This window comes from Phasianus colchicus, chromosome 1 (assembly GCF_987193195.1).
Source record: "Phasianus colchicus chromosome 1, bPhaCol1.hap1.1, whole genome shotgun sequence".
NCBI classification, from domain to species: domain Eukaryota; kingdom Metazoa; phylum Chordata; class Aves; order Galliformes; family Phasianidae; genus Phasianus; species Phasianus colchicus.
Genome location: NC_143436.1, coordinates 16,401,210 through 16,424,454, shown reverse-complemented (window position 1 = coordinate 16,424,454; position 23,245 = coordinate 16,401,210). Strand labels below are relative to the sequence as shown.

At 43.1% G+C, this 23,245-nt stretch overlaps 1 protein-coding gene across 1 annotated transcript in view; it reads left to right on the top strand.

Annotated features, from left to right (window-relative positions):
- CELSR1 (cadherin EGF LAG seven-pass G-type receptor 1) overlaps positions 1-22,311 on the top strand; it is a 158,637-nt gene extending 136,326 nt beyond the window's left edge. Inside the window, exons 24-35 of the mRNA XM_090136304.1 lie at positions 409-609; positions 5,138-5,312; positions 10,072-10,184; positions 11,482-11,561; positions 12,872-12,998; positions 14,837-14,962; positions 16,224-16,360; positions 16,872-16,975; positions 17,766-17,933; positions 19,213-19,455; positions 19,740-20,004; positions 21,742-22,311. Coding sequence (XP_089992430.1) covers positions 409-609; positions 5,138-5,312; positions 10,072-10,184; positions 11,482-11,561; positions 12,872-12,998; positions 14,837-14,962; positions 16,224-16,360; positions 16,872-16,975; positions 17,766-17,933; positions 19,213-19,455; positions 19,740-20,004; positions 21,742-21,766 — 1,764 coding nt within the window. The 3' untranslated portion in view covers positions 21,767-22,311. The remainder of the gene's footprint in view (positions 1-408; positions 610-5,137; positions 5,313-10,071; positions 10,185-11,481; positions 11,562-12,871; positions 12,999-14,836; positions 14,963-16,223; positions 16,361-16,871; positions 16,976-17,765; positions 17,934-19,212; positions 19,456-19,739; positions 20,005-21,741) is intronic.
- Positions 22,312-23,245: the final 934 nt, after the last annotated feature.

Here is a 23,245-nt window from a genome sequence, read left to right as displayed (position 1 = left end):
TGTCTGTGCTAGTCTGTGCTGCAGAAGGCCATCCAGAGAAGGGAATGAAATAAGGATTATAGATACATATTAGTTGTGGCACCACTTGATACTAGGTACACGTAGAACTACAACAGCAGGAACAAGGACATAAGCTCCACAGGTTTTTTAGCATTTCAGGACAGCCTCAAGAGGGGCAGTCCAGCCTGAAATGCACTAAGATTCCCACTTAGCTCCCTGCTCCTTCTGGATGCTGCCCATGCAGAATGTTGAGTGACTCAAGAGGTGGCATCACCCAGTCCTCTTGGTTCGAAGCAAATCTGTGCATTGATTCAGTAGTAACGAAAGCATTGGCTTTCCAAGTAGTAGGCCTGATTGGAAGAAAAGAAAGAAAAAACTCAGTAGTTCTGTCAATCTCTCTTCCTGCAGAATGGAGATGTTCTTCCTCTGAAGATTGTCACTTACACAACTGTTTCCATCTCATTGGTGGCTTTGCTGATTACCTTCATCGTGCTGGTTCTGATCCGCACACTGCGCTCCAACTTGCACAGCATCCACAAGAACCTGGTGGCTGCCCTTTTCTTCTCCGAGCTTGTCTTCCTCATTGGAATCAACCAAACCGAAAACCCGGTAAGAATTACTTCCTCCTTACTGCTAAAGTTGTCAGAATTTAAATCAGGGGTTCATGTTGTGACTTCTATCTGCTCCCATCTGTTTCACTTTCTCTTCTCTTCACCTCTGCTTGACCTAAACGTTGTTTAAATGTCAGAATGAATGTATTCTTTTGTATTGTTTATGACGAATAGCAATGCTAGGAAATAGATCTGTATGTTAATTTCAAAAAAAATGACAGTAGTCCTGTTGAAAGCTTATCCCAGGAACCGAATCCTGAATTCCAGTTTCTTCCTTCCTTTCCATCACTACACATTCTGTCTTGCTTTGTCTGTTCAATAGGAGGCTCTCCAGTTTGTCCTGCAGCAGGTACCTCACAAGCCCAAATGGCTTTTGGTGTTGACTGGTAGATTATCAGCAATGCACTACTGTGCAGATGTTCAGTGCATGTTGCATGCCAACATGGGACGGCTTGTCACATTCAAGAATCAGTAGGAAAGCTGTCACTTTGCTTTGTGCTCCCCAGCCACGGTGACCCCTGGCTTCACTCCATCATACCCGTTGCCAAAGCTTCGTGCATACACCTCCAGCATTGTGCGCGTCAAGAAACATAAGCCATGAATGGACTGAATATGAAATACACAGTATATGTATGCTGTGTCTAGAACTTCATTGCTATTTTGGCTCTGTAGTGCTATATGTAATATTGTTCTTAATTCTTAGTAGTGCTCATCTCAAAAATCGTGGTTACCATGCAGACAAACAGGCAAGTGGTCCAAGCCTCTCATCCTCCTTTACCAAATGGACAGCAGACAGATGGGCGATGATATGCAATAAAAATTTTGTCCTTACCATATATAAAGAATATTCAGAATTTTAGCACAGAGATTATCTGAACACTCTCAAGAAAATTTATCTTCTAGAAATCCTTTTTGTACATGTCATGTTTTAATCCAAATCTTGAAAAAAAAGGCCTTTCATTATTTAAAGAGGGGCTGTAAGAAAGAAGGGGACAGGCTCTTTAGCAGAGAGGACAAAAGGAAATGGTTTCAAACTAAAAGAGGGGAGATATAGATGAGCTGTCAAAAAGAAGTTTTTTACAATAAGAATAGTGAGGCACTGGAACAGGTTGCCCAGAGAGGGAGTAGAAGGCCATCCATGGAGACACTCTAAGTCAGGCTGGATGGGGCTCTGGGCATCTGATGGAGCTGTAGGTGTCCCTGTGCATTTCAGGGAAGTTGAACTAGATGAACTTCAAGGGTTCCTTTCAATTCAAATGGCTCTATGATTCTGTGCTATCAGATTTTGTCTAATTTCAGCTTCTGGTAACTGGATGCTGTTGAGCCCTTGTAATAAATTTGAAAGACTTGTCTTCCCTAGAACCCTGTATTCAACAGTATTTCAGTTAGAAAACTAAGTAAAAATGAACAACTTAATTTCCTCAGTTTCTAAGATTCGTATCACTCTGATGCCTTTTTTCAGGGCTTTCTTCCCCCATTTTACCTTTTGGAAAATTGTCAGCGCTAAGCTGGACAGAACTTTCCATCTCACAGTGCCACTTCCAGTCCCATATTCTGATTTTCCCCTCTATCCAAACTCCAGTCCCTTAGCTACTGTTGTAGAGAGGTCTTTCACAGTGACCTACCCTCAGATATGGCCTCACATCATGTGTGACCTGCCTTGTCTTCGTCTCTTAATATATGAGTTTGCGTATTAAAATAACTGTTTCTCACATGAACTCACCTGGCCAATTGATCATCAGCATTCTGTGTAACTTGACCTTTCTCATGCCTCCTTGAGCACAGCACTCATTTTTCACTGTATTTCACTAGCAAGGAGTTTACTCAGTTCTCTGATATGAATACTGTGGAACAGAGGGGCGAGCCTAGATGTCTGCAGCACCTTACAAAACTCAGGTAGTGAGAGATGGCTTCTCGTCTCCACATTCCTGTTGTAATGTCATGGAGCACCAAGTGAATGCTTATAAGAGCAGTAAAATGGTTCACTTCAGCAATGTCACAAGTATTACTGGTTGTACTTTGCCAGATTGTTCTCTTCTGCTGCTTCCCATTTTCAATCTTCAGGGCTGCGATCCTGTCCTGTGCTGTTACCAAGGCTCTGTGAAACAGCCCAAACCCTTAACCCACTTATGAAAATCTTTTAAGTTGCAGAATGCATTTCATAGAGCAGGAAGCCGCTCCTTACAGCCTACCCAGTCAATCTGAGAAGGTAGGAGGGTCGTAAGCCATGTCTACTTGAGACAATTATTCATCTGTCTGTATGGAATGAGAGTTGTCGAACGAGTCATGCACTGATGAACATAAAGAGGGAAAGAATGCTGGAGCACAAATAATGCTGCGCTGCTTGGCACCCAGCCTGGCTTTTATGGGTTTCTGTGAATTAACAGTCACATTTCTGGGTGAGGTTTTAATCTTTCCCTGGACAATTGATGGAAAGTGATTTATTTACTTTTTTTTTTCTTACCTGAAAAAGGTAATGCTCAGGGCAAGAGTCTACTCATTACATGTGCCAGTAGAAACAAAAAATCCCCGTTTACATAGAGGGAGGAAAGGCCTTTTATTTGGTGAGACATTTTTTCAATAACACTTGACGTTGTAATAGAGCTGATACAGTAAGTGAATCCAGAAGGCTGGCAATCATAATATAAAATCCTCAGTAAAGTTGAGCAGGGAAGTCTTAAGTTGTGGTTCTGAGTATTATGCTATGCAAGAACACTAAATTGTCATACTGAAATCAGAAGGCAAGGACAGTGCCCCAAAAAAAGCACAGTGTAAAATATTTTGAAACAAAAATCATGTGGTTATTCAAAGTGCTCTAACACAAGCTTATCAACAAATCCTTGGCAGAGTCCTTTGCTTTGCTTCTCAAACAAGCAAATGAATAGAGTTAATGGGATAGATTTTGCCTTGGCTGTAGGATGCTTGTGGTCATTCTTATTTTCAGTCATCAAGCTCTTCAGCTGGGAGGAAAACTTGGTTGAGATATTGCAAAAATATAGACCTGTGAAGCTCTGAGAGTTCAGAATGGCCATTTATCACAAAGTTGACTTCAGCTGCCAGTTGGCCCGCCATAGCTATTTCTCTTAGTCATATTAACAGCCCAATCTCTTTGATATCCACAGGTCCTTCATTTTTCCTGCTCTCTGACCACAGTATGGTCAAACACTCTCATTCCTACCTGCCTATTAATGCATTATTATCTTTATTAAAGTTCCTGACTCCTTTTCATACGATTTCTGTTACTCAGTCCTGAGTTACTGTCTTGTCATATAAATCATGCTGGCTCTTCAGGAGCTTCTTCCTCCTTAGTACTCCTTGCACCTGATCTCCAGCCTTTGTGTGTCAGGGATCCTTGTGGCACAGTCCAATAGGAACAAAATGGCATGCTGCTCTTATGCTGAAATATAAAATCACATCAAACTGGGTGGTCCTTTATGGAACTAGGACTTGAACTCAGTGATCCTTATGGGTCCCTTCCAACTCGAGACATTCTATGATTCTACAAATTTTATCTATTTGAGAAGAGATGTTTCATTTAACTGGTGAGAGGATACCTCCAAGAGAGGCTGGACTTCTTTGGCTGAAGTCTACAGATCATTTTTTTGCTCATATTAAGCATATTCATTCTTCCTGGACTGAAACCTCTGTGATTTCTCTCCTTAGAAAGGATGTTTTCAAGAGCAAGAAGGACCTCAGCTGAAAATCTAAAATCTTTCTCTCACTTCCTCTCCACCTCTGCCAAATACAAGTTATTTACAAATATCACCACAGCACATTGTCTACTTTAAAACAAAGCAAAACTATACCAAAATGGTGCAATTCTCTGGGGAGACAGCTCTCTCACTGGAAGAACAAAGTAACAGAAAAACCCACGGGCTGACCTTTGGTGTGTGAATGGGAGACACCAAGTCAGTTCAGAGGTGCTGGTGGAACAGTTTGTGGTGCTTCAGAACAGTTTGTTGACTTTACAATTAGACTGGTCTGCTTGATGCAGTTAAACCTGCTGTTGCTGAATTTGATGGAACAGTGTTACACAGGAAGGACTCATGCACGAGGCTAGGCAAAGGGTCTGCAGCCTATGCAGGGCATCCCCACTTCCAGCTCCACACCAGGAGAAAGAGCCAGGAGCTCTGCCAGCACTGCCCTGCCTGCAAGCAGAAGGAATTCAGACAGAAGAGCCAAAAGCGTCACCTGGGCATCAAATACACACAGAGAAATGAACCACAGAACACATGGCAAGGACAAGGGCAGTGACCAAAAGCACAATGAACCAATAGGATAAAGCCAAAGCAGATTCAGAACAGGTGCATAACAATATAGAAAAAATATGGCTTTCACAGTATGCACAGCTTTTCTGAATCTCTAAAAAAAAACAACCAACAGAAATGTAAATTAATGGCAGTGTGTTCTTTCTGCCAAACCCTTCCTATCACACTTCCCTCTAGCTGCAATAAGAGGCCTGTGACTCACCAGGCTGCATATTTCTAAAAAGCAGCTCTAATTTCCTTGCCCTTTTCCTTCTGCAGTTTGTATGTACGGTGATTGCCATCCTCCTGCACTACTTCTACATGAGTACCTTTGCGTGGATGTTCGTGGAGCAGCTCCACATCTACCGGATGCTGACTGAAGTGAGGAACATCAACTTTGGGCACATGAGGTTCTACTATGTCGTTGGCTGGGGCATTCCTGCCATTATCACAGGTACCCACAACCACTCCAAAGAAACTTTGTTTGCTTTCCCTGCCATCTTCACTGGAAAGTGACCCCATCAAAGATGGATATGGATCCACTCAGCTACTACTGTCACTTGAGTATTTTCAGTAGATGCATTGTGAGTAGTAGAAGTCACTGGAAGTTGGCAGGTCTGCTCCCTAAATGTCTGTTGTCCCAGCTAAAGTGATTCTGAGGATGTTACAGTAACATAGACATAGTTGCACCCAGATTAAAGCAGGACTTGTTAACATTGCTTGGATATAAGTGTGTGTTTATTTGAACAACTTTGTTTTTAGTCATCCTAAATAGTCCTTTCCCATGCTGGTAGTCAAATCTGTGTCCATATCCATCCTGGGATATGGACACAGTCTCTGGGGAAGTGGCTGCAGTGGCTTCAGAAGTAATGCTACCCATGGAGCACTGCTGTCCTTCCCTAGATGTTCCCACTGTAGTGCCCTTGACCAGCAGTAAATGCTCTCTGAAGGGGATTTCAGCAGCTCTGTTTTACTTGGCGTGAAAATGAGCTGGGAATACTCAAGCAGCCTTTTTACATCATTTCAGATAGAAAAGCAATAACTTCCAGTTGAGGAAAAGTAATGAAAAGCTGGAGGCAGTAATCTTTTAAACTGTTCCAGGCTGTTCTGCGGGAGCCCATCTATCTCCGCCCTCACCATTCCTATTTTTGCAGTCAGACATTTCCAGTGCAACCCTTAGCACATGGTGCTGCCTTAATGCAGGCAGACAGCTCCTTGGGAAGTGCTTTGCAGAACAGTTGGAGAGGGGTTTTTTGCTTCAACTACTTCAGCATGTATCTGTTGCCATATGGGAAATCAGATCTTCGGCAGACAGTTAACTTTTACTCATTTATTTTTATGGATGACAACATACTGTCAGCAATGACAGAAATTTACATAACTCTCCAATCAAATAAATAGCTATCAATCATGTACACTTGGAAAAATAATTGTGAAACAAATTAGACTTTTGAAAATATACATTTTTTTTTCTGTGTGATTTAAAGGAGAGCATAAAGCATAGTAAGAAAAAAAACCATAGGGAGAAACAGTGTCCTATCTGGAGACATGGTAAGTTTTTCTGTGTCAAGCTGTGCATGTTTTCCACTTCTGTCAGTTTATCCAGGTTGTTGTGGAAGGTCCAGAGGGCTCCACCACTGTGGACATATCCTCAGCACTTCAAATAGAAAATATCTTTGGTTTCTGTAGCATTTCAGACCTATGCAGCTGTTATCAGCACCACTGCAATGTATACAGGAATATTCAGTGCCATCACATAGTAGGCAATGTCACTTCCGGTAGAAGAGAAGTATTATCACCTAATGGAAAGGAGCAATTTGTGTTTCAGAACACGTAGCTCTTCAGTACTATTTCATCTGAAGGATTTTCCATTTCTTGTTTGGTTTCTCATGAATTTTAGTGAATTGAGAGTGGCTCAGTAGCATTATTATTTTATCTGTACATTACAAGTGCACCACTTTTACATTTTTCTGATTAGAAATTTTTCCCGGTAACTTGGAACAATTTTTTAGAATTAAAACTATATATATTAAAAATTATGGCTCCAAGGTGTCTCTTGTACTATAAATTCTGAATCCACTGATTTACAGTGAACTTAAACAAGGAAGTCAGATCCTTATTACTGAAGGAGTCAGAGGATTTTGTGGAATCAAGAGTGAATCAAGAAAGCTAAGCCATTAGTTTGACCTTCCAGGCTCAGAAATCATCTGAATAGAAAATTATTTCCTTATAAATAGTGCAATTGGGATTTCTTGCCTTTGGATAGCTTTGTTACTGTACATGTTTCAAGTAAGTTTCTGTTATGAATTTTAAAGTTTATTATCTAAAGAATGTTCCATGCATTTTGAACACCATTTCTTGATGACAGAAGTTTTTCAGTAGTGGAAAAGTTTAGGTATGGGAAAGAATTTTAGTCTTGGTCATCAGAAGGACATTTGAAAGGGTAGATAACAGCAGGACAAGGGAAAATGGTTTTAAGTTGAGGGAGGGAAGATTGAGGTTGGATGTCAGGGGGAAGTTCTTTACAATGAGAGTGGTGAGGTGCTGGAACAGGCTGCCCAGAGAGGTTGTGGCTGCCCCATCCATGGAGGTGTTCAAGGCCAGGTTCGATGGGGCCTTGGGCAGCCTGGTTTTCTATTAAATGGGGAGGTTGGGGCCCTGCCTATGGCAGGGGGTTGGAGATTCATGATCCTTGAGGTCCCTTCCAACCCTGGCCATTTTGTGATTCTGTGATTTTTTTTTAAGAGATAACCATGTAGCCTAGTGCATTTGCTTTGCAGATATCCTGAGAAAAGTAAACCTACAGCAGCAGTCAATTTAACTTGTTATTCTTCTTTTTTTTTTCTTCACGTTTTTTATGCTCAACATTCACTTTGAACTGGACATGATATTCCTAAGGGATCTGTGATGGGACCTGGCAATGTGCAAAAGGGAAACCTGAACTTTAGAGGGAAAAGCTTCTTAGCAAAATGTTTACATAAGGAACAGTCCAGTGGTGAAGAACCACATCTAATCACTCCATACAAAAGCAAATTGCTGTGAATAAATGTAGGTTTGAGGGTGGGAGGAGGCTTACTGTCATCAAAAGAATAAGGATGTGGAATATTCCTCCATGGGGAGCAATAGTGGAATTTGCTTAAAGCAAATTAAATTCACTTTAAGTTGGCTCATTTTAAGACGTAGTTTGATCCATCTAGGAAAGGCATTTTATGACTTCCTTGCCCCAGGAACAAAATTCTGGATTTGGCATCCAGCAAGACCCCTCTTTGCGGCAACATGTTAACTGGCTGGCAAACACTTGCAATAACTGCTTGCCATCAAGAGCTTGTATTAAAACAAGTTCTTACATCGTCCTTAAATCAGTATACCCCAGATCATAGTATTTGCCCAATCTCTAGATTTGCTGCAGATCATTAGCAAAGTGCTGAGTCAGGAGAGAGGTAAGGCTGGTGTGCAGTTGCTGCGGGGCCTGCAGGAACTCTGAAGGGTCAAAACGTGCCTTGTGTGTTCTCCTGGCATGTTGGTGGGATGGGTGCTGGGCTTCCCCAGGAGAGAATCCTCAGTTGTGAGCATCAGAGAGCTGTCGTACAGCCCGCACACTCAGAGCATTTAATTGGTGTGCCAAAATGGTCTTTATGTTAAATTGCATTGGCTTAATTCTGCCTTTGGGTAAAGTGCTATTTCACATATTGTTGACTCCAGTAAAATTTGAACCTGAAGGCTGCAGTTTGCCCCACGTGTTTAATGGGGAACTTTAGGGTAGGATTTTGGGAGTGAAAAATACTGCAGTCTGCCAGTTACTCTTAGAGCCAGATGTTTGGTCAAACCGTGGCTTAAGTCCTACTAATGGGGAAATCCAGTCCTGGGAAACAGCCTGCGTCTATAGAATTACATCTGTATAAAATACTTTATGGTCCCGTAATCATTTATGGCTAATTCTTTCTGGATGGCAACTGCTGAAGGCAGCGGTGGAAGAGCCAATGGGAACAGAGAGAGAGAGAGACCAGTCGTATCTCATTCCACGCTTCAGAGAAAACAGATCCAATATCCACCGCTTTGCTAAACTGCCAGTTTAGTTTTCATAGACCATAGGCCTGTACCAGATGTGAACATTGGCCACGTGCCAGCTTTTATGCAGTAAGTGTAAAACACAGCTCTCCCTTCTCTTCAGTGTCTTTTTGTGTCAAAGCACACAGACTTCAGCTCAGAAGTGGGGTTATTAATAGGCACAGATCCTCACTGCACAGAACGGCGCTGCCCTGAACGTTGGACGCCTGCTCGAGGCAGGTCATCTGCTCAGCACAATAGGTGCCCCTGGTGAACACACAACGTGCTCCAGCCATTTACCATATGTCATTGGCTGAGGGCCTTGTAGGGATCCATTTCTGTCTCTTGAAGAAGGAAAAACTCCGCAGTATTTTGCAGGCCAAAGGCAGAAATCCCAGTCGTTGCCATATAGGCAAGGTGTAGGGCACAAAGTCAGAGAGCACTGTAAGTCGGTAGGTAGAGGTTGGACTCTGAGATTCTCTCAGAAGTTTCCAGGTTTTGAAAAATAAAACAATAAAAGGTGTGTTCTTAACTCAGTTGCCTTGGGGCATCAGCAAACTCCATTTCAAACAGCGCTGAAAGCAGTGTAAGGTAGGCACTTACCTGGGTTTGCAGCTCAGAATGAATCTCAGCCTCTGCTCCTGAGCTCAAGCAGTTAAATCCCGTGAGTTCCCAAGTTCCTTTGTCTCCAGTGTTATTTTAGTGACAGTAAGCTCGCAGCGGTTAAGAATGCACTTTTTTGTAGCAGAGACATCTCCTTAGTTATGATTCATGTCATTCTGCTGTGTAGGCTTATTGAAATTCCTCAACATGTCACTCACCCTGAAGGCTTCAGCGCTGTGTGTGAATATGGCTATAAAATTGTGCTGGAATAGAATTAACTTGGGACTTACATTTACTGTAGATTTATGTAGCTGAACTTTATTCTGGTAAGCAAAACCCATAGTGTCATTTGATATGGGATAGCCAGTGCAAGGGTTTTGATTTACGGAAGTTTTATGTTAATATTTGTCTAGATTTTTATTTCCTGGGTTGTCCTATTGAACACATTTTGCCATTGTAATTTTATTTGCTAGACAGTGATCTGATAATGTTAATGCTGTGCCTGGTTATATAGATCTAATCAGCACCTTTCTGATGACCTATCTCTCCCTTTTGTGACTCAGGGCTTGCTGTTGGGCTGGATCCACAAGGCTATGGGAACCCTGATTTCTGCTGGTTGTCTGTTCACGACACCCTTATCTGGAGTTTTGCTGGGCCCATTGTAATTGTTGTAGTGGTAAGTATGGTGGAGTTGGCATCCTGAGCTGTCTCTTCCTTTCTACTTCCTCTTCTTTTATGTTTTGTCAACCAATAGTCACAGTCTGAAACAGCAGTATTCCTTATCTTAGAAACCAGTATACTCAAGCTTGCATCTTCTGCTTGAAGGGATAACGTGAGCTAAGCTAAGCTCCTGGCTGCCAGTGCAAAGACTGTTTGTGGACAGTCCTGCCCTGTGGCTAGAAAGATGCTTGTTTTTTCCCATTTGCTTTTTTCCATGTTTGAAGGGTTGGTTGGGCAGCTTGTAAAACAAGTCAATGAAATGAGCTGCAACCAGTTGCTTCATCCAGAATTCCTAAAGAAATATTAAATAATTCAAATGTTAGGAACTCTAAAGAATAGGAGTTTTTTCTCCCTTAAAGCTTCTCTCAGTAACTGATCACCAGAAGATACATATACACGTGACTGTATCTTATATGCCAAGTGCAATTCTGTTCTCTCCAATACGAGTTAAGTACACCTGGAAGTGGTGTGGACTGGGGTTAGGAGTTACCAGAGACATGGAACTGCCCCTGCTGAGGAGCAATTAAGTGAACTAGGAGCCTTCAGCCTCAAGAGAAGAAAGCTGCAGAGAAGAGAATGGGGAGAAGCTTGTAACAGTATGATAGCCTTGAGAACATAACTGTGGAGCCAACTGTGCAGTGTCTTTTCCAAGACAGAAAATAGGAGAAAGAGGAGGCAGATTCAGAACAGGATGAGCTATGCCATTGCTCTGCGAAGAGATAGAAATAGGATGATGGCAATAGTAAACCCTACATGATTTAAGGAATTGAGTGACTGGAAGAATTCACAGCATAAGTTTTCACTATGAGTGATGAAGTACAAGTGAACCACCCCACCTCGTATATCCCAACCCTGGAAATCATTGGAGGCTTGAAGGGCTTTCTGAGGAACTGTCACTGAATGCTTATTCTGTTATTATATTCTTATATTCTGCCTTGGCCTCAGCAGAAACAAGATACTTGGTGAGTGGACTCTTCTCTGGATAAAGACAGCCATTCTTGAGTTTTTGTGTTTCATTCAAACCCCTTTGCACAGGGCAGTCTTGCCCATCACCCAGATGAAATCCTAGAACAATCTTGACTGATACTGGCTTGAAACACAAATTTTAGAACTTGAAGAGACATGTGAATTGAAGGGACAATATTCTTGGCACTCCAAACCATTTTAGGATAAAAATGTTATTGTCATTGAAAACTGAAATCTTAACAAATTTGGAGAAAGAACTCATGCTCTTTTTTCAATTTTCCTTTCAGATAAACACTGTCATCTTTATACTAGCCATGAAGGCATCATGCAGACGAAGACAACGTTCATTTGAAAAAACTGGAGTCATGTAAGTTTGGGTTCAAAAAGCTATAGAAGTTCTGTCCTGGAATAACAAAAGGATAGAACTACCTAAAAGTCAGAGTTAGAAATAAGTAAGATACTTGGAGAAAGAGCCAGTCTACATTGGTAGAAGAGTTTGGAATCTCTTTACCAGCATCTATTTCTGGGGTTCCCTTGGTAGCTCTGTAAAAATCTCCACCACATTGCTGTGCACTAGTGGCAGCTGTAGGCACAAGAAGAGAGGGAAGAGTGAAAAGATTGGTTTCTGTATGGTGTTACAGTCCTGCTATGTCTCTTTCCTCATGCTGCCTGCTAACACTTCACCTCACCCCTGGCATTTCCAGTTGAGCATAATTCTGAGTCTCCTTATGCTCACCCATGGCTCAGAAATATCTCCTGATGCATACAGGATGACCAGTCAGGTCAGGCAGGGACCCACTGCGGTTTCTCTGTTGAGGACTGGCCTCCACCCCCATCCCATTCCCCATGGGATGAGCAGAAAGTCCACAAGCTGGAACCTGCAGCCTTTCCGAGCTGTTGTGGCAGCACATTCCCATTAAGTCTTATTTTGCCCAGAGCTTAGAATTTGCCTGTGAACTACAATGTGATTAGCTAGTGTCAAGACAGCCCCTTTTTACAAACAGGTAGCTGTATAAGATTTCAAAAGGCTTTCTGTAGCTACTTACTCAGCATTAGATCTCAGTTTTTGGCTTTTTTTTTTTTCCTTAAATCTCCCTAAACAAATGGGGAGAAATTGCTACTTAATGTCAGCCATTTTACTAAGAACATGAAACTTTTGCCACTAGAATTGTCACCAACTTTTAAAAGTGTCTGTGTAAAAAATGTTTTTAAGTAAACATGCACTCCCCTGACTGCTCTCAATCCAAAGCCTTGGGCTGTAACGTTAGGAAAGAATGTGAACGTGAACTCAACAAACAGAAATGAGACGGACCTGGCCATTTACCGCCCAGATCTCTGCCTCAGAGTCAACAAGACTGAACAGTAGGGCTTGGCGAACAGCCATGTTTGTTGGAAGATCACCCTAGAAACAGACTTGAAAAGAAATTGCCTTTTTTCTTAATTTTTTTTTTTTTTTTACCTGAATATTCTAAGTCATTAGATAGCACAAAGAGAGGGGTTGGGAATTGGAAGCTGGTGAGCACTGCCTCAAGGGCTTTCTGTTTGCTGAATCATGGGCATTTACTCCTCACCAGGTCAGTGTGGGCTCTCAAGAAGGATAGGGCATTTTTTTCTCACCTCTGTTGAGAAATCTTATCTCCTTCCTCCTGCAAATGCTTTCTTGTGCTCACTTCACAGCTCGGTGCTGCGGACGGCATTCCTGCTCCTTCTGCTCATCAGTGCCACGTGGCTCCTGGGGCTGATGGCCGTGAACAGCGATGTCATGACTTTTCACTATCTCTTTGCCATTTTCAGCTGCTTGCAGGTATGTTAGCATTTTCAGTGATTTCAGTTAGATTTTCAGTGAAAGACCTCAGTGAACACACTGCTGTGCCCAAAAAGTAGGTAAATGTTGGCTAACTTTGTAACTGACATGTTAAGTACAATTTTTGTGTTGTTTTCTCAAAGGGAGGGCTCTGTTCACCAAAACCATAGCTTCTAGTAATTGTATCTATCACTTTCAGTCATCCTAAGATAAGTGCTCTCAGAAAATGACAGATAAATAACAGTAGGTAATTACACCTCTATCTTTCCAGAGGCAAAATCTTTGCTGCTGTCTTCTGCAAGTTCATTGTTAAGAGTCATTTTGTTGCTTTCACAATGTAAGTTACCATTTAAGAAAATTAGTCAAATGGTGATTCTTAGATATGACTCACTGCAGTAGGGTTCTACTGGATCACCTGTTTGATCTGTGCTGTTGTTGACTGAAGATGCAGAATATGATATGTAGGAAATCTGGCATGAAAGTAATTATGAAGTCGTGCTAATTAGTACTGCCTACAGTATTAAAACAGCCACTGCTAGAAGGCCACTGCATTTGAAGCACAAGAACCACACATTTTAATGAAAGAGAAAAAGAAGTCTGGTAGGTCTCCCGCAGAGGTGCCTGTCCAGGCCTTGCGAGCACATCAGATAGACCAGCCTGGAACAAGGATATTCTACCACTGCAACTTGGCATACTCTGAAAAAAATATTCCCACTTAGGCTGTAAAACCAGAATTCCACAAGCCTAGAATGAAATAAAATTAAATATAAACCTGATGAGAGGGGGGAAAGCCAGTGGCTGGAGTTCTCCAAACTTGCCTGGAGAGGCATGGTGGTATGTGGCGTTTCACGTCATTGCCTTCTTTGAACTTGTATTCTTTAGAGAGACATTTATGTGAGTTTTATTAATGAATAATCCCAAAGTGCTAATGCCAACTAACATTGCATTTGATTGAATGTTTAGAAAGAGGGCTTGAAGTTTAAAGTTACTCTCAGTCAATTGCTTTGGCTGAAATCTTGAAATGCAGGCATCTTGTAATGTTGGTACAGCTGCAGCTTCATGAGTGATTGGCTTCTATGTACTGTATCTCCAACCAAAATGGAGAACAGTTCGGCAGCTGCATGAATTCCCTCAAAGCAAATATATCTGAGAACATACACGTGCATGCCCCCTGCCCCCTCAAAAACGTGTTCATGTGTGTTCCTGGCAGGCCAAAGGCTGCCCAACCCTGGGGATTTCAGTGCCTTTCCCTTCCAGAAGGAAGAACATAAGGGGCAAAAGCTCTCTGACCCCAGGATCTCTTCATGCCTAATGAGGCTTTCTTAAGTTCTTTTAGCAGCAATATTAAAGACACCTACCACAGTAGTTCCCCATTTCCAGAGATTTTCACTGGAGGCCATGATGTTGTTGGTGTGCTGTTATTGATTTTGTCTCATAATCAGTGTAAAAGCTCTAAAAACTTAATGCAACTACAACCCTGAAACTTCCTGAAATGTCTTTCAGTGGCACTGATGGATATATTGGATATATTGAGAACTATGAGGTAGAGTGACAACTACTATGAGCTCTGCTCTATAAATCTTATAGGAACATGTCATTTTGTATATTTTCCAAGGCCATTTATGCACATTTAAGTTTGGAAGCAAATTATGAAGAAGGGATCAGTCAATGCCATTTCAGTCAAAGACAGGAAATAGTTACTGCTGTTGAAATCATGGACTGTGAACTGGAATTCAGGGGTTGTTTCAGAAATGCTGTTCTCTAATACTCATTTGTTTTTGCAGTTTGGTAGTAATGAATAATTTAGATTTTGTTTTCTTCTCTCTAAAATGATCCAGGGGCTGTTCATTTTCTTCTTCCACTGCGTATTTAACAAAGAAGTCAGGAAGCACTTGAAGAACACTTTAACTGGAAAGAAACCTCTTCCAGATGATTCCACTGCAACAAGAGCTACATTATTAACTGTAAGAAAAAAGATGGGAAAAAAATCATTTTCTGGCTGGTAGAAGTTACCTAAATTGCACTTATAATTGGCATGTTCATAATTAAGTGAATTATCTGATTTCAGTGACTTCTACAAAAATCACTGAGGAGATTTCAAAAGTTTTGATTAGTGTTTTATTTAAAACTTTTGACAGGAAATATTTTTTTTCCTCATCATCAAAAATCACTTCTTAAAGACTTTCAACAGGGAGTATGTATAACATGAACTTTCAGTAGGCATTCCTTATTTTTTATTCTTGCAAAGGCCAGGAAAAGCAAGCATAGAATTTGTATGTGGGGTATTCTGAACGACTTTGGTACTTGCATTATTCTGGTTATAGTTGTATTGATTTATGTAACCAGAAGTCTGAAACTTGTAAGTAAAAGTAACTGATTACTCCTCCATATATATTGCAATTCAGGTGACACCTACACTGGTAAGCTTAACAGGATCAAACTGTGATCTTGAGCCCTAAGTCCGTAAGATTGAACTGTGAAAGAACCCTCTAACATGGTGCCATCTGTGCCAGCTTGCAGCTAGTCTCTCCCTGTCTGGGGAAGGGAGAGGATGGCATGCTTAGATTTTATTACCAGATAGGAAATTGAGGAAAAGGTTTTAAGGCTCAGAACTGCAAAGATTTTCAAGCAATTGGTTGATTGAAGTGAGGCACCAAAACTCTTCTGATGAGCTGGGTCTGAGAATCTCATGTCCACCAGTTTTGAATATTCAAAGTGCTGTAATGAATACCCAGGTCCCTGCCCACAGGCTTTGGTGAAAACCGTTTTCACCACTTCTACTTCTTGCTTTGATCTGATTCCATGTCTATGTGCAATAACATTAATAAGATATATGGATTCAAGATCAACATTATGAAAATGATCAGTCTTACTCTCCATTGCCCTTAAAGGCTTACAGTAGACCTTTAAGTCACATTTAAAATCTTTCTGTCAAGGAGGCATACAGTGCCCTGGCCCCTGTTGTCCAGCAGCAATGAGCTGAAAGTCTTTGCTGAAACTCAGGCACACTGAGACTCTCAAGAGCAGGTACATCAGCTGAAGAAAACAGCCAGTTACAGATGTCAGGCTCCAGCTTCTGCATCAGTGCTGGCACTGCTCTCTCTCCCAGTCTGTGTGCTGCAGAATGGAAAGATCTGCCTAGAACAGTCAGGAATCCACTGTGTTTTGTTTAAAGCAATGTTTCTTATCATTCACTGTTGCTTCGTGTTTTTTTTCCCCCTTCAGCGATCTCTGAACTGTAACAACACATACATAGAAGAGGCAAATATGTACCGCACAACCATTGGGGAATCCACTGTCTCCCTGGAGAGCACCGTCAGGTCAGCCAAGAGCCACAATAGCTACCTTGCTTATATCCTCAGGTAATCTGGTGGCAGGTGCATGGCTTTCAGGTGCTTGCCTTTCCCTTTTCATTACTCATGTGGAAAACAAAAAGCAAAAGAGAAGTGTTTGGGTTCAAGTGTTTAGTCTGTGTCTTAACAGTTATATTTCATGTGACTGTCATTTTCTTTTGTGTATTTTCTTTTGCATGCATCTTTGCAATGGTGACTTCCAACAGTGCAGTGGTTAACATATCTGCTGTGTTAACTATTTCTGGCTGTGCTGCTTGCCTGTTAAAATACAGATGTGTTTCAAGGAGCAGTACTTAGATTATTAACATCAAGCTTTTTCAGAATTATGATTCATGTCTCCAAGGCTGGCATTACCTGTCTTGCTGTAAAAGTGCCTACATTGGTAATCAAATGAGCACGGGCTGACTATCATGCACTACAGCTGGCTGTGGTTGACCAGAAGGATCTCATCTGCATGTCTGCCTTGTTGTAAGAACAATGAAATGACCAAGAAAGGTGTCCTCTGTTTTTATCCTCTAAGGGATGATGCTGCTCATAAGCTCAGTGGATCTTCAAGTCAAGCAAGGGCTGGTCAGACTGAAGCAGATTCCTCCATTTTTCACAGAAATCCATCTAAATCTAATGGTAAGAATTACTTTTAAGTGCTTTGACCCATTTGTGAACCTTTCCCTTCTCAGCAATTTTTTCAAAGCCTTCTGTAATAGGAGGAGCTGTTACTCTGCATCTCATTCTCATTATGCTGTTGGCACGAGGAGATATGCAGTGGTTGCCTTTCTAGGGAATTCTGGAATGGAAATATGTATCTGCTTCTTGTGATGGCTCAGTTTTAATCTGACAGCTGTCACAGCTGCTGACAGTTTCTGGCGTCCCTTTTCTTTCTCACAAATTATGTACTGCTTCTCTAGACTTTTAATTGGACATCTTTTAATGTTTAAGACCTTGAGGCAGTATCCTTTTTTATGACTGTGCATTTCATACAAGAAAATGAGAAGTGTGTCTTGTTTGATTTCCTTTTATTTGGGGTCTTACTGTTAAATTTTGTTGCCTTGTAGCAGTTTTTAAGAGTATTACATTTGCAGGCTTTTTTATATTTCTAAGTACCTGGGCTTGCCAGTTGTTTTGATTGAGATCCTTTGTAGTTACTGTTCTGAGTACTGAACAGTGCAAAAAGCATCCCCATTCTGTTCTGCAGCTCTCATTAGCTGAACAGAGCAGTTGTGCTTCCCATAAAGACTCAGGCAGATGCCACAGTCCTTCTGATTTAATCTTGAGAACACTTGTGGTTGTAAGCGCACATCCCTGGCACGTCCTGAGCCAGACACCTGCCTTTTCTTTTTCTTCATGCACTGCAGACAGACGTGACCAGCTCCTGGTCACCCTCTCATTGCTGTATTTCTCCTTTCTGCATTTGCAGAGCATGACTCAGACTCTGACAGCGAACTGTCCCTTGATGAGCACAGCAGCTCTTATGCCTCCTCCCATTCATCAGACAGCGAAGAAGACGGACTTGAGCCAGAGAAAAAGTGGAACACATCCACTGCCAAAAACAACGAGCGTGGCCCTCTCCACAGCACACCTAAAGGTACTCCTGATGCAAGGGGAGAGCAATGGTTTTATTTTCTTCAAAATAGCTTTTAAGTAGATCTAACAAGTTTACCAGGGTAGCATGTATTTGAGAGGGCATCCCTACTACCCCAGTTTGGTAAGAAGAACAACAAATATCATTAAACCTACCTTATGTCTGAGGAACTGACTGAGCAGTGTCCTGAAATCTTTCTGCATGTTTTTTCCTTAATCAGAGATTACTGAATATATTGGGCTTGCAAAGTATAATGTGAAATTTTGTACTATCTTCAACAACTCAGTTGTTGAAATGTGGTTCTCATAGTACTTCATATGGATAGGATCTGAAAGGTATTTTTAGATTAAATGTCATCACACAGCAGCAAGAATGCTTCATTGTAGGGATCAAAGATTCAAAGTAAAATGTTACAAAATGTGCCAAAGGAAAACAGCTGTTTCAGAGGAGTGCTGTGAACGGTCCTTAGATTATAAACAAGACTAATAAACTTTGACATAACTTTATAGTATTTAGAGCACTGGCTTTTGCATATATACAATCAAAAAATTGTGCAGTCAGAACTTACAGCTTAACAGAGAATAGCCATATAGTATATATTTAAAATGTTACAAACAATCTTGCTACTGCAGATTGATCCTTGTCTCCAGTTTAGAGGCCTTTCTTCCTTTCAGGAGTTTGTTCATAGGGGAAAATGAGCGCAAGTAAAAAGATGCTGGAGCAAATCTGCAACTTAATCATGCTGGTGCAGACAGCAGTCAGCATGTTTTGCAGGCGGGTCCCAGCAGCTCTTGGAAATGGTGCTACACAGCCAGCAAAATGCGAAAGGAGAGGAAGAGGGGGAGGGAACTTGTTATTTTGTAGGCACGTGGAAGAAGTACTTGCCTCTCTTTGTGCAGCACAGGCATCTGGATGTAGTGGAGCCATGGGAGGTGCCTCCGCTGCACTCACCTCTCAGAAACCACCATTTCTGGGGAACCTGGGGGATTGCCAGCCCTGGAGAGATGAGGGTTAGGTTTGTCTCACACTTCTCTGTGTGGAACCACAGCTTTGCTCTAGGCAGAGTTGGACACCCTGCCATCCTGCCAGAGGTACTTTGAGGGCTTTGCTGCACCCCAAGAGCCAGATGATCCAATGGGGATCATCTGAAACACACAATAAGTTTGACTGTCTGGTTTGGCACGCATCTCCTCCCCAGCTGCCTGAGATAACACTGGCTGGGCAGCAATTGGGAAAACCTATCCAACAGTGGTTTTCGAGCTAGTGTTTTTTTGCATTGCAGTTGATACCCTTCCCAATCATGTGAAACCCTATTGGCCCACAGAGTGCATAACAGCCAGCGACAGCGAGGACCCCGGCGGGAAACAGAAACTCAAAGTTGAGACCAAGGTCAACGTTGAGCTTCACAGGGAAAATCAGGTGAACCACAGCAGTGAAGCACCACAGGACAAAGAGAATGATGGGCAGCAGAAGGAGAACAGACCTCTGTCCCACCAGAACAACCAGCAGCCGGAGCAGAGGAAAGGTAGCGCAGCCATCCAGCTCTGCAAGCAGGCCATGAGACTCAGGCAATAATAAGCATCAGTTAAGGAGGGGATTAGGATCGTTAGGAGAGCACTTTCCTAATGGCTTCAGCCTGTATTACCAGGGGGGAAGTGGTGAATTCTGATCCTTTGGTTCTGAAATATAGTGACAAACCAGAATTCATATTAAGAAATATAAAGAGTCGCTTCTCAGATGTGTTCAGTTTGATAAATGAATTTACTGATGTGTTTCAAAATCCTGATTACTCCCTCTCTTTGGTGACAGGCATTTTAAAAAATAAAGTCACCTACCCTCCCCCACTGATTGACAAGAATATGAAGAATCGGCTGCGAGAAAAACTGTCAGATTACAATCAGACCACGATTTCATCCAGGACTGCTTCCCTCGGGACTAACGATGGGGTCCGCTCTCCTTCAGACTCGGGGGTGACAGTAAAAAATGCTCGGAGGGAGCAGTCTCGAGACCAGCTCAATGGCATGGCCATGAACGTCCATGTGGGAACAGGACATGCTGAGACATCAGACTCAGAGTAAGTGCCACATGGGATGCCCTGGCAGACCTTCCATGGTTCTCACCTCTCCCTACACTTTCCATCTCCGTACTCCCACATGAGCAAAGATTTCATGGGGATTGGACCAGAGTCCTTCATCAGGGCCTGGCTCATTGCTCATCCACATCATGTGCACACACAGTAGTGATTCACTGACAAGAAGGTCAAAATCAGGTATCATAGGCAATGTGCTGTGGTAGACACCTGTCACTGGGCACCTTGGTGTGCTCTGTATGAGCACGAGCAATGAGCAATGTAGCTGTGGGGGTTGTGCCTTAGGAGTGCTCTGCTCAGGGGCACCCCCTGCTCTCACCTCTGTGCTCCCAGTCTCTCACCTCTACGCACCTTGGACCATGGGAACATTTTTTTTCTCTCTCTTTTTCACCAATCCTCTTATTTTGTAGCAAGGAGGATGTTTGGGACCATTCAGGACGTGTCACAGGGTGCAGTTAATTATAATGTGGCCAATATCAGGCGCCTAAGGAGCAGGATTAGAGCAGGGCAATATGTGGAGCAGCACTTCTTGATGCACATCCAGCAAGAGGTGTCCTGGGTGGCCAGGAGACCATGGAGGTGGGCAGATGGGGGAGAAACCCAAATGAGCAGGACCCTGAGGAAGCCCAGCATTGTGTGGGGTGAGGCTGGGGGAGAATGGGATGGGAGTCCAGCCAAGCAGGAGGAACGTGTTATCTGGGCTGGAGAGCCAACAGCTGCAGAGAGAAGTGCTGTATTGAGCTGCTGACCCTAAATTACCAGGTGTGTGATTCCCACCCACCGTACAGTGTGCGTATTTGCCATTCTAAACAAAATCAAACATTAACAAAAGGCTGAGCAAGCTTTCAACCACAGGGTATTCTCAGAAACCTCATTACTCATTGCAGTTTTCATATTCAAAATGAGAACAGCCTTGAGTAAAGTCTGTGTAAACATTTTGCATACATCGTCTTCCTTTTACTAACACAAATAATAGTCTCACTCCTTCTTCAAAACCAGAGACAATCCCTTACCCATCTTTAACCTTATCCCACTACGCTTTAGCCTCCCAGTGCTGTTCAAGGGTGTGCAGACTGTTCCCAGCCCACTACAGAAATCTATGTTTGGGCTGTTGGGGACTGGCAGTTGAAATAGATCCCGGTTTGGAATGCATGAATCTGCCTGAAATACGTTTCTAACAGCTTGCAAGGTCTGAGTGTGAGCCTCACATCATCACCTCAGGGTTAGCCAAACACACACACTCCATAAACTTTCCTCTAAATAGTGCACCTCTCAGCCACCCGCTGTACAACTCTCATAGCCCATAGTGCCTGCAGGGGTGTGCTCAGAAAGAGCATTCTTTTCTTGGTGATGTGCAGCAATAGGACAAGGAGCATTGACCTAAAGCTTGTGCATAGGAAGTTCCATATGGTAAGGGTGATGGAGCACTGGAACAGATTGCCCAGAGAGGTTGTGGAGTTTCCTTCTGTGGAGATATTCAAGACCTGGTGGGATGCCTACCTGTGCAACCTATTGGAAGGAACCTGCTTTAGCAGGGGGGTTGGACTCGATGATCTCTTAAGGTCCCTTCCAGCCCCTGTGATTCTGTGATCCCCATGCAACAGTTGGCAAGCATCAGTGGAGCGTGAGACCTAACTAAAAAGATTGGGTCAGTTTGGGTGGGGTCATTTGCCCGTGCCTGTTTAACCCTAACCCTGCACGATCACTTCTTCCCACTAACAGAGGCAGTAATGAAACTTCAATTTGAACCACCAGGGAGCTGTGATTGTGGCTCTGGACTCTTCACCATGGGGCTGAGCCTCCGACTTTGCCGGGATCACTGCGTAGCCAGAGGACGAGGGTGGTGGTGCCTTGGCAGAGCACCGGTGCTCGCATTGGGAACACAGTGCCGGCTGCACCCGCCATGGGGCTGCTCTGGGGTAACGCTGCCTGCAATGTCAACCCGTGCCAAAATGCATGGAATGGCCGCAGGGCTGCCCGGAAAGGCTGGGTACCTCCTCACAGTGTGGACAGTGCTGCAGAGGCTGCCTATCTGCTGGAGAGAAGCGAGGAAAAACAAGCTACCGCCGCAGTCCTACAGCGAGTCAGCCCACTGGCCTCCAGGCAGGGACCCCCAGGTGGCTCTCATCAACTTTTCTCCGGCCGCAGTGTGACCCATCGGCCTGCTGCACTCTGCGGAGGAATGTCCCAACAAGTGCCCTTCAGTTTCTATGCCAGCATCCCTGTCCACCCCCCGATGGGCGTCGCCTCCAGAAAAAAAAACCCACACCCTTTATATATATATATATATATATATATGAAGTGTAGATACTTTTATATATTTTGTATGGTGATGCGAAAGAAAAAGCTCTTTTGTATATTTTACATTTATACTGATCTTCTTAATTTGATAACGGGAAATCAGTTAAAAGAGTTTTGATATTTTTTATATAAACATTGCACAGTTTTACTTGAATTTGGCATTCAATAAAGTAACAGAGGTTTGCATGGAAACCAGCCTGCCATGCAGTGCAGAGTAACACAGTACAGGTAACTCCTAAATCCATGCATACAGTAAGTTTTGTTGACAGGTTGTGGAGCACTGTAAGGACACAGCATGTTTCTTTGTAACCTCTTCTACAAGTGACAAAATATGCTTTGTGTTTTTTCCACTTTTTGGTGTTTTGGCCTCTTCTCTCAGTGCACTGAGAAACTGCACTTCAGGACTAAAAATAAGTTGTATCTTCGTCTTAAGGTTTCAGCGCCGTCTTTGTACGGCAGAACTCAAAACAGCATTGCCGTTAGCAAGAATAAGAAAGCAAGTGGTGTAAGTGAGAGGGGTTGCTCTGACTCTGCTGGCGTGGCTCAGGGACGCAGCAGCACCTCAGGAAGAGGTTCCCCCTCCCAGGTTCTACATAAGGAGCGTTCTGCATTGCAGCCATGGCGCTGCTAATTCCTGTCCCCTTGCAGTCAGCACGCTGCTGATCAGAAACACAGGGCTGGAAGGATGGCCAGGCTTCACTTCCCAGCTGCTGGACACGTCCCTGCCCTCCCCGCTGTGTCCAAAGGCGCATGGAAGGATTAAGGTTCTGTGGGCAATGGTACGGCCGTGAGCTGCTGCCTGCCACCAGGGCTCCTGGGCTCCTCACCTCCCATGCAGCCCTGTGGGAACGCATCAGCTTTCCTTGGCACCGGTGGGAAAGGGGAGATGCAGAAAATCACTAAATAGAACGTGGGAATGCAGGGG